The sequence below is a fragment of the Fundulus heteroclitus genome, chromosome 9 (assembly GCF_011125445.2).
Source record: "Fundulus heteroclitus isolate FHET01 chromosome 9, MU-UCD_Fhet_4.1, whole genome shotgun sequence".
NCBI lineage: Eukaryota > Metazoa > Chordata > Actinopteri > Cyprinodontiformes > Fundulidae > Fundulus > Fundulus heteroclitus.
The window spans coordinates 16,311,831-16,323,091 of record NC_046369.1 but is presented as its reverse complement, the minus strand read 5'-3'; the positions used below and the strand labels follow the sequence as shown (position 1 = coordinate 16,323,091).

General features: G+C 39.8%; 1 protein-coding gene across 1 annotated transcript; it reads left to right on the top strand.

Moving 5' to 3' along the window:
- Positions 1–3,554: 3,554 nt before the first annotated feature.
- On the top strand, positions 3,555–10,248 carry LOC105928663. The gene is made up of 3 exons (XM_012866063.3): positions 3,555–4,308; positions 7,356–7,472; positions 9,428–10,248. Exons 1-3 carry the CDS (start codon positions 3,585–3,587, stop codon positions 9,514–9,516), a joined length of 930 nt encoding a protein of 309 aa, XP_012721517.2. The 5' UTR covers positions 3,555–3,584; the 3' UTR covers positions 9,517–10,248.
- Positions 10,249–11,261: the final 1,013 nt, after the last annotated feature.

The window sequence follows — 11,261 nt, the reverse complement described above, 5'->3', positions numbered from 1 at the left end:
AGTCAAAAGATAAAACGTTATCTCAATTGTTTGTCTTCTTTTCTAATATTGTGACTAAAATAACACACAGATAGAAGATCTCATGATAACTTGAATGCACATCTTTGCAGTTCGCTTAGGCTTCAGCGTTTCTTTAATTGGACCAAGTGAGATTATGGAGTCTCAGATGCTTCTTCTTCTCAAAGAGGTCAGTATGTTGAAAGGTTATGTGCCTTTCACCAAACTATTAAAATTCAAATTAATATTAATTGTGCTCTAATTGATAATTTTTTTTTACACTGAATTTAACTAAGCAACCTTTACAGACCTTTTATAAAGTGGGCATTGTATTATATTGCATATTAATTATGAAAATAATGTGTTTTAAATGTAATTTTACCCATTTTTTACTGTTGCCTTTTTTGAGGATTGGCGGATGAAATAATGTGGTAAAAGTATTTGTCTCCCAACACATTTCTTCTGCTTTTGCCACACTTGTTAATGTCAATGTTAATATTCACACCCAGGCCTGAATACCCCCAGACATCTTAAATTTTTTTTTACAACAAACAGAACCTGTCTGACAACATGATGTAAGCAAAAAAAATCTCAACGACCAAGACATCATGTTCTGATTTAAGGAATTTGACAGAAGATGAGAAACTTTAGAAAGCTATGGGACGCATACAGTGGTAAGTCATTATCCCCAATTGGACAAAAACACGGAACAGGAACGAACGACCAACTCAAATTAACTCAGTAGCACAGCTACAACTCATCCTAGTTGAGACTAAAAACCAGGATCCACTGGTGAGTGCCAGTCTTCGCCCAACGAGCATCTTAACGATGCCCAGTAAGTTTGGTAAAATGTTTTGTAAACTGAAAAGACAACAGTGGAAGTTTTTGAAGACTTGTGTCAAGTTACATCTGAGACAGCATTTCAGAAAAAGAACATGTTACCGACCGTTAGACATGGTGGGCGGACTGTGATCGTCTGGGGCTGCTTTGCTGCCTCAAGACCTGGAGAATTTGTCATAATTGATGGAACCATGAATCTTGCCCTCTAGCAGAAATGCGTGAGGGAGAACATCCAGACATCAGTTAATGACCTTAAACTCAATCACATTTTCTTTGTACAGCAGGACAATAATCCAAAGCACACCAGGAAGTCCACCTGCAAATGGTTAAAAAAAAGATAAAGGTTTTCAAATGCTTCAATCAGACTAGATTTAAGTCCAATTCAGATAATGTGGCATAACCTTAATTTATCCACCTTACACGTTGCTGAATGAAAAGATTTCTGCAAATAAGAGTGAGTCAGTACTTCTCCAAAAACCCTCATCAGCACCTATTTCAAACACTTGATGGACTTTTCTGCCGACAAGAATGGCAAAACCAGTTATTCTGTTCAGTGAGTTCACTTTGGATAGCATTTTCCCCTTAATAATTGAAACCCACATTTAAAACGGCATTTTATATTTACTCGGGTAATATTTGTCTGATCTAAAAATTTGCCTGACGATCTGAAACATTTAAGAGTGACCAAAACGTATGAGCAAAAGAAATCTGTAAGGGGTGCAATTACTTAATAATTTTTCTCACAACACTGTAGTCGCTGTATTCGGTTGTGTCAGTATAATAAAACAAGTACATTAAGATTTTGTTGAATGAACTGTGAAAGCACGCTTGCAGCGCCCAACCAGTCAATGTTTGACTGGTCCAAAGGCCAAAGAACGGCACCTTTGTATTAGTTCAAGTCAAACTCTGCAGTTTATCATTTGTTCATTAGTAAACAATTACGAAAGAGACACGTGAACCTTGAAGCTGCATCTGTGTTTTCCACGTAAAGAACTCAGCCGTATTTTAGAGCGAAGTGACCATTTGATTACAGGTCTGGCATGAGTGGATTAAAGGATTAGAGTCAGGAGAACTCGGCAAGCTTTTCGGGTTGAATGGCTTTTTGATCTCAAAGGAAAGCGAAAGATTTCAGAGAGGCCGTTTTACCCAAAAGCAGGTTAAAGTCCCTGCATTGTGTGCTCACCATGACTGCTCATGTTTGTGTGTCTCTTCTTTCTCTGGAGAACGCTGATATCTTCAACACAGGACAGAAGTCAGGACTCTTCACCATGAGAGTGGTGAGACTAAAGAAAATGAGCGGCGAGAGATGTCATCATCCGCCACCGGCCGTCCCTCAAGATTAAAGAATTTGCCAGAAATTCATGTGAACATAACTGGATTCTTTTTTTTTTTCTTTTTATTCCTTTTGGACGGTGTTATTATCGCCTAGAGCCAAGGTTCCCAAATTCCAATCACTGGTGATTCTTGGCTCCTTTTAGACGTGCTTAGAATATTTTAATTACTTCTAGAGTAAAAGCAAATGTAAGTACTGTGATGCAATGCAGGGAACCAGGAAGTGGTTGCGGAAGCTTTTGCCATGTTCCAATTACCTGTGATGATCTGGTAAACCTAATTAAACAATGTTCCATTCCCAAGTTGAGAAACCAGTGGGACTGGGCTAACTGCTTTAGACAATACAAGAAATAAAGTATTTGACTGCAGTTGATACTGTCAAACACTGTAGCAATGTGTTCACCAAGAGAGGTTGTTAACTTGGCTGTAATTAAGGCTTTTTAAAGAAATGTGTCCCCCTTGGACTTTAAGATGATACTTCACGATTCCCTCGGCCTCCATCTCCTGGAGATCTTTATGTTAATTTTTTGACCACTTTATCCTTGGAAATATTTGAATAAATACAAGTTCTGTTGTACTTCTGTTTTACAAAGTGTGATGAAAATAGTGGTTGTTGAAAATCCTACATATGAATGTTGATTTTTACTATTATTCCATTCAAAAAGTAACATTTAAATGGATTTATTACATGGAATGATATATCTGAAGCATTTTTCTTCCTTATTTAAAAACGATTAGGTTACATAAATCCAATAAAGGCCTTTTTGTTCAGAAATGTTATGTCAGTGTTATGGTCAACCCTAGGAACATACCAATAAATAAATAAGACTAACAATCTGTGCTTAAATAACACCTCATCAGAGCAACAGCCTAATCATTTGATGCTCTAACTTGTGTAAAAGGAGCCCAAACATAGTGCATGCACTGTACATTACATTTTTATGAGCTGTAAGCCATAAAAACTAACTGAAATAGGCACAGAAAATTGCCATTCTATGTGTAATGAATCTACGTAACATGAGCTTCACCTTTAGAGTAGAGGAAATAAAATAACTTTTCAATTATATTCCAATTTGTTGAAACGCCTTTTAGGTTATGAATAAAATATGAGAATTACAGCCATGGAAGTGATTTTATGTATATGTAATTTTAAAACAATCGTGTTTGGCCTTCCATTAAAGATTAACCTCGTTACTTTCGAACAAGCCCTTTTACTATTAGCCCCGCCCACTGATTGCATCAACCAATAGGAAGGTGCAGCGAGCCTTCACCCTCCTCCTCATCGGGGTTTGATGTGACCGTGAGGGAAGTTTCTCCTGACGTCCGGAGCAGCAGGCTTACGCGGATTAAATGCCTTACTTTATTTAAAAAAATAAATTAAAAAAATAATCCGCGCAGCCGTGATTGCGCGTAAAATGTCCGATTTGGAGTCGCTGCCCGAGGAGGAGAGGGAGTTTCAAAAGGCCGTGGCTCAGATCGGAGGAAGGGAGAAGATCCATCTGGTCAGCGATATCTGTGGAAGTAAGGAGGTGGACGGAGATGACGTTGGGATATTTCAGGAGTTCATGCATGACATGTTTCACAACAGCAGCCCTGCGATGAGCGAAGGGCAGCTTCCTCCATGCTGTGCGCCAAACGATCGCCGAGGCGAAACGGAGAGCGAGGCAGAGACCGGGAAGAGCAACGAGATACCTTTAACAGAGAAGAGCGGCGATTTGCTGGAGAACGGCGAGACGGCGACGCGACCGAAGAGCCAGCCGCAGAGAACCGCAACCAGGAGGGCCAATATTTACAGCTCCAAGCGGGCCATAGACTCCCCGGTCATCGTGTTCCTCTTCAGACACACGTTCGTCGGCAAAGCCTCCAACGAGCTGCTGGAGATCCTGAAGGACGTGAAGGCGCGCACGAAGCGCGGCTCCGTCCCCCGGCCTGTTCTAATTGGATTAATACGCGCCACGCAGGAGAGCGCGGAGACGCAGCGGTGTGCCGAAGTCCTGGAGGTTGCGATACGCTCCGTGTTCCGCAAACACTCGCCGGAGACGATATGGGTCGGCTGCTTTATCCCGAAGACCCAAGACAGAATCCTCAGCGTGAAGAAAAACGCCTGCAGAGCCTTTTACGCTGCATCCCAGACAGCAGGTGTAACAACTGTCAGTGTTTGTGTTCAACTACATCTAATATATATATATATATATATATATATATATATATATATATATATATATATATATATATATATATATATATATATATATATATATATATATATATATATATAATATTTGCATGCACACAGGTAGTCTTATTGAGCCATGTTCTCATTTACAAAAAGTACCTATTGGCACATTGCTTTGATATATATTACTACGTACTTGTCTTTACAAATTGATGTCTATATTACATCTACATGTAATATATGTATATATTCAATTCAATTTTATTTATATAGTGCCAATTCATGAAACATGTCATCTCAAGGCACTTTCCAAAATCAAAATCAATCAGATTGGTCAAAAAAAAATGTTCTATATAAGGGAACCAGTTGATTGCATCAAAGTCCTGACAATCAGCATTCACTCCTGAAGAAGCGTAGAGCCTCATGGAGAGTCGTCTGCATTGTCCATGGCTTTGCGGCAATCCCTCATACTGAGCAAGCATGGAGCGACAGTGGAGAGGAAAAACCCCCATTAACGGGATGGAAAAACCTCCAGCAGAACCGGGCTCAGTATGAACAGTCATCTGCCTCGACCGACTGGGGGTTAGAGAAAGATGTATATATATGTGTGTGTGTGTGTATATATATATATATATATATATATATATATATATATATATATATATATATATATATATATATATATATATATATATATATATATATATATATATATATATATTATATTCTCCACCTGGGGCTGCAAGACCTTATAAGGGCTTCAAGCATTTGAAGATGTAGAATAACAAAAGTCCAGTCAGATACACCGGAACACATTGTCTATTGCTTAATTTCTTGTCCATTCAATACTGAGCTGATATTAGCCTGTGTTGTCCATAACATATGGCAGTACACTGCAGCTAATAATGCGACAAGTTAAATCTTATCTGCAGCTTTAGGTTCAGTCACAAGTTAAAAACAGTGATGTCACATTTTTTTCTTCTTTGTTTTGTAAATGTGTTTTTAAGGATTCTTGGCAGTTTTTGAGCATCTTCAGTTTAAAGCAGCACTGTGTAACTTTTTAGCCACTAGGGAGCGCTTGACCTGTAACTTTCAGGTTTAGCGCCCTTAGAGGCCACTGGCAACACTGCACTGTTGAAAAAGTAAACAGTCTCCCTTCATGTTTTGGAATCTGATAGCAGACCACTTTGGACCAGGAAACTTAGGCTACGTTCACACTGCAGGTCTTAATGCTCAATTCCGATTTTTTTGTGAAATCTGATTTTTTTGCGTGTCCGTTCACATTTCCAAATATATGCGACTCGTATGTGATCTCCTTTGTGAACTGAATGCGTTCAACTTAAGTGTCCAGCATGCAACACTCGAGGACGCGATGACGTCACACGTAGCAAGCGTCCTCAGGGTTTGCGGAAGTAAACATGGATTATAATGGTGGCGCGCATTTAGCGGTCATTAATTTCTTTCTAACCGGAGCTTTCTCTCCACTGAATGCTCTCCTCATTGTTGTCCGCTATGGGTGTCGTCTTTCTTCCCACTTCTGCATAGCAGGAGGCAGAATAGTGACTTTTGTCGAGTATCGGTGATGTACAGGTCGGATAGATGCGACCCGGCCGTACAGACACAGGTCGCATTTGAAAAGATCAGATACTTATCGGATTCAGGACCACATATCCAAGTGGCCTGGATCGCATTGAAAAAATCCGATCTGTGTTGTTTAGACTGTCATGAAAAGATGAGATACAGGTCGCATATGGGCAAAAAAATCGGAATTGGTTCACTTCAGGCTGCAGTGTGAACGTAGCCTTTGAAGTCATCGAGTTGCTTGTACAGACAAGGCCACATTCACCCCTCTAGTTTAAATCCTACACCAGAGAACCAAACATATGCCATACACTGAAAAAGGCAACATTTCCAGGGACTGCTTATGCCAGGGACAGGTCATCCAAATCGGGAACTGTCCCTGGAAATCTGGGACGTTTGGTCACCCTAGCCAAGTGCTGTATATTGACCTGAAAAATCATTTTAATATATCTCAAACTAAGCTTGGTTTAAACCTACACGGTGCTGCTTTAAAATATAAGATTCTTGATCTGGTCTGGCAGAATTGGGTTGTTCTACACAAACATTTTACATTGAACTAATTTTAAATTTGTAGATAAGTAGGCCAAGTCCACGTCAACTTCAAGGTTATTATGTCATTGCTCATATAAAAGAGTTTTTCTTTAAAAAAAAATTATTTATTTATTGGTATGTTCATTTTTTTCCTTAGAAGCCAGACACACTCGCTCCCGCCCCATACTGTATTCTCTTTATATTCTGCTCTTGCTTTTGGTTTTAGAGTGCAGTCCTATTATCTTTGGCCCCGACCTGACCACACTTGTGGAAAACCCAAAAGGCATCAACGATTACAGCTACATAACGTTTGATAAATGTTTCACTCGAGATTTCAAAACTGGGTAAGGATCTGAGGACAAGAGTGAAACATTCCTGCTGTGTTCCCTGGGCAGGACTTTAGGAGTGCTTCCCGGGGGGTGGTAGTTCAGGACCATGAGGTGTTGTTGTCGAGTCACAAAGTCGTTTTTCTTCACTTTTTTTAATGGATATTTCAGAAACACAGGGGTTTCCAAAGAAAACCTATAAGCCCATATCTTTTGATGTCTCATACGTCTAAATTATCATAGCAAGATATGACAGGCAAAAAACAATCTTGAAGCTCATGTGTGCCTAACAATTTATATTAGCCTATTGTAATTTGCTTGTGTGAGAGAAACTTGTGTGAGTAGGAATCAGCATGAGCTCTAGCCCAAGGGGCCTAACATCCTCCAGAATAAGCGCCATAGCGCACTGTAACACCCGGGTGACATTCACAAGACCTCACATTTTTGTATACATTCTTTTCCCCCCTCCCAGGCATAGTTGCAAAGTCCACGGAACAAAGGAATGGATTCATAAAACAATCAGGCTCTTAGATGGGCTGCCAGATCTTTAAACGCTTATTATTGCTTTTCAGATAATGCCGGGGACAGAGGGAGCCAGCCTTTGTGGCCGATCCAGTGTTGTTTCAGGCCTCGGAGGGGAGAAGCCACAAGGCAGGCCAACAACAAACCTACAAACTGCAGACAGAAAGGTAGCAGAAACCGTTTCCACGCTTCCGTCGGATAGAGTTACGCCAGCATTAGTTTTTATCATAGGGTGTTTTATTTATAATCTTCCTTTTTCTTGTCAGCTTATGCTATTCAGGCTAGTCTTGACTCTTAGTTTTCAAAAGCAGACTGCCGCACAAAGTCATGCGTTGATCAACTTTTTAATATTTTGTCACATGACAACCACAAACCTCCATCTGTTTTGTTGGTGTTCGTGACGTAGAGCAACAGAAATTGTGAAAGGGGAAAAATATCATGGTTTAAGAATAAAAACCCAAAAGGTGGGAGATGCATTATTATTGAGCGTCATTATGTCCACTAATAATGTTTCTCTCCAGTGACAGCTGAACATCTTTAGGGATTTATCTCTCTAGCAGCTGAGATGGAAATGTTTCTTGTTTTTTTTTTTATTAAAGCTCAAGCTAAGCCAGATTGGATTGGGGGATTTTGTGAACATAAATTTTCCATTTTTGACTGATATAGTGATCTGAAAGCACTAAAGGACGTGAAGAATAGAGCTTTATTAGCCGTAACTGCTTTTGAGTTAGACTAGGTCTGAACGATTTTGGAAAATAATCTAATTGCAATTTTTTTTCTTATTATTGCGATTAAATGCGATTTTTTTTTTTCCCCAGTTTAATTTATCATGTCTTTTTAAACATATACAAACAACAAATCAATTTGTTTCCTCACCGTGCGGATTAGTTGCTAAAAGACCTACAGCATCTAAACTCGGAGCAGTAATGATCGCGTTCTGCCTACAATATATTTCAACCAAAATTGTAATTTTGACTTTTCTCTGCATTAACCACAAGCAACAAAAATGGCCTCTAAATAAAGATGTTTAGCTTTTAGTTGATTTGGACGTCAGTCCATGTTGAACATAAAGTGCAGCCAACAAGCAAGTCTATGTATTAAACTCATTGACCTGTACATAATGCTATGTATGATTATATAAACTCTAAAACAAGTAATAAAATTAGATTATCTCACTGCTGCAACTGTCTTCCCTTCCATGTGGAGGCAAACCCAATTTAAACATTTTACCAACACCTAAAGGATGCGTCTGATTCATAGCCAAAAACTGCAGACCTCTGCAATTTGGAAATTGCGTTTTTTTTAATTTTCAAATGGTGCCGCTATATTTCCAGGTCCCTCTTTGAAAACACATTTAAAATTTCATTGAGGTTTTATCTGGATAAATAAAGCTTTGTAAAGCTATTCTGAAGCAGTGTTTGCTGTAGACTTTGACTGGGCTGCTGTAAATCGCTAACACACTTTGATATAAACAATCTCTATAGTAGCTCTGCTGGTTAGGGGTGTTGTTCTGCTGGAAGGTGAACCTCCCCCACAGACTCAGATCTTTTGCGGCCTCCAGCTGGTTTTCTTCCTGGCTTGCATTATATTTAGCTCCACCTTTCCAACAGCTCTGACCAACTTCCCTGTCTCTGCTGAAGAGTGATTTTGTGCAACAAGCCCAGCGCTACCTCGGAATGTGCCGGGGACGTGTTTTGCATGGCTTGCAGCAATCTAAAAATAGGACTACATGTTGTTTTTTTGTTCTTTCTTTTACGGTGGTGTTGTTTTTGCCACTCCTTCATAAATGCCAGATTCATGAGGTGCTCATGTATGAGCTGTGTTTTTTTCTCTTGAAGAATCACAAATCTGTGCTGTTACCATGTGTGACCCTGTATATGAGTCTTAAAGTCTGGACACATGAGCAAATTGGACCATTTCAACTTAACTGTAAAAATGCGCTTCGTGTTTGTTTCTAGCATGGAGTGAAACTGAATTAGATAAAAATGAGTAGAAACTACAATGGAGCCATTTAATCTGAACACTCACAACTAAACTTTCAAAAGCACAAATGCTGACGTTTTTTTGTTGTTTTTTTTCCTCTAAGTCTAATAGCAAATCTTGTTTGGTGTAAATATTCCAGGTGAAGACGGAAGCCCAGAGGAAGGACTCCCTCTGAAAGAAGGCGTCTTGTCTGGTGAACCTCAGGTGAAAGCGGGAGTGGACCGTTGATGTCAGAACACGTGGCCAGCTGTGGACCTATCACTGTGGACTCTCACGCCCTCTCTGTTCTTTTAAAAAAAACATGCTGGGTATCAGGGGGGCTATTACATGGTGCTGAAAATCTCTCCTCTGAGAAATCCAGATTTCTAACCTGAAAGCTGCTGCCTGACACCTTGTTCTTAATACTTTGCCGTAAGACGGTTCACTGTATGTGTGTAGTATTACTGTAACACCACTTTAACAGGGTATTATGATTAGATTAACTGAAGTATGATGCATAATTAAGCACAGAGGAGTGACAAAAGAGCAACAGAATAGCTGCTTGTTGGTTTAATAGTGTTGGCTCTTTCTTTATCAGCCTTGAACCGAAGTGAGCTTTCTTTATGAAGTCTTTTTTTTATGTGATACTAAAAACTCATAATATAGGGCCATATATTATTCCATATTTTTTATTTTAGTTTTTTTAGTTTGTTGCACTATCTGAGGTGTTACTGTGACCCAGAATAGCTCTAGTTGCTGCACAAAAACTACATTGCCCACAAATTTGAAAGAGCTTATGTTATAATGTTGTGAAGCAACGTGATTTTGTTTGTACTTTTACTTCATTTTTAGCTGAATTCTGTGCCTTAGACAAGTACGTTTGGGGCTATTGTTTATCACAGGAGTATAATGTAAGTTTTTAGGTATTTATTTAGATTGCAGGTATGACCATCTGTATGAATAAACACACTTTAACATACATTTTGTTGTTGTTGCACAATTGAATTATTGTACCAAAATTTTATATTATTATGGAACAATTTGTGACATAATAATTTGATTGATTACACAGAGACTTGGTATTTCTCCACTTTATCAGGTTCCTTTTTCCTGATGTTTCCATTAAAATGGATGGCCTCTTATTGTTAATCAGTTGTCTCAGTTTCCAGTTGGTTGACCATTACCACATTTTCAGTTTGTACCTGGAAGTCCTACAAGGTCTAAGCTCGATTTTTTTTCCACCACCTTGACAGGTGATTCCTAGTTTTATTTAGAAGCCTCTCGTTCATATGCTGCACATATGTTTCTGTACTGTGCTTGCTACTTTTTTATGGTGTTCTATGTATTCCATCCCTGGCAGTATCTTACATCCTGCTGTGAGATGTGGAACCTTTTCTTGAAGTTTTGCTTGTGTGGGGTGGATCTGAGCCTTCATTGCTCAGATCATGTGCTGACAAACTCGCAATGGGTTTTTCTGAACATCTTCAACCTCTCTCGGCACTCCATGATCCCTGCCTGCCTGAAATCCTCCATTATCGTGCCTGTTCCCAAGAAAACACCTGGCTCAGTGACTACTGTCCTATTGCTCTCATCCGTCATCGTGAAGTGCTTCAAGAGGATCCTTCTGAAATAGATCAAAGACGGCATCATTCATTCTACAGAGGATGCCGTTTCGTTGGCACTTCACGTGGCTCTGACTCATCTGCAGCATCTCAACGCCTACTGTATGCTAGGATGCTATTTGTGGATTTCAGCTCAGCCTTCAACACCATGCTCCCAGACATGCTGGCTCTGAAGCTCCAAAGCCTGGGATTATCTTCACCGCTCTGCTCCCAGATCAGTGACTTCCTCATCAACAGGCCCCGGGTGGTGAGGATTGGGAAACACACATCTACCCCACTGATCCTCAACAACTGGAACGCCGCAGGGTTATGTTCTCAGTCCTGCTCTCTTCACCCACGACCGCTCTGCTATCCACCTCACAATCATGGTAG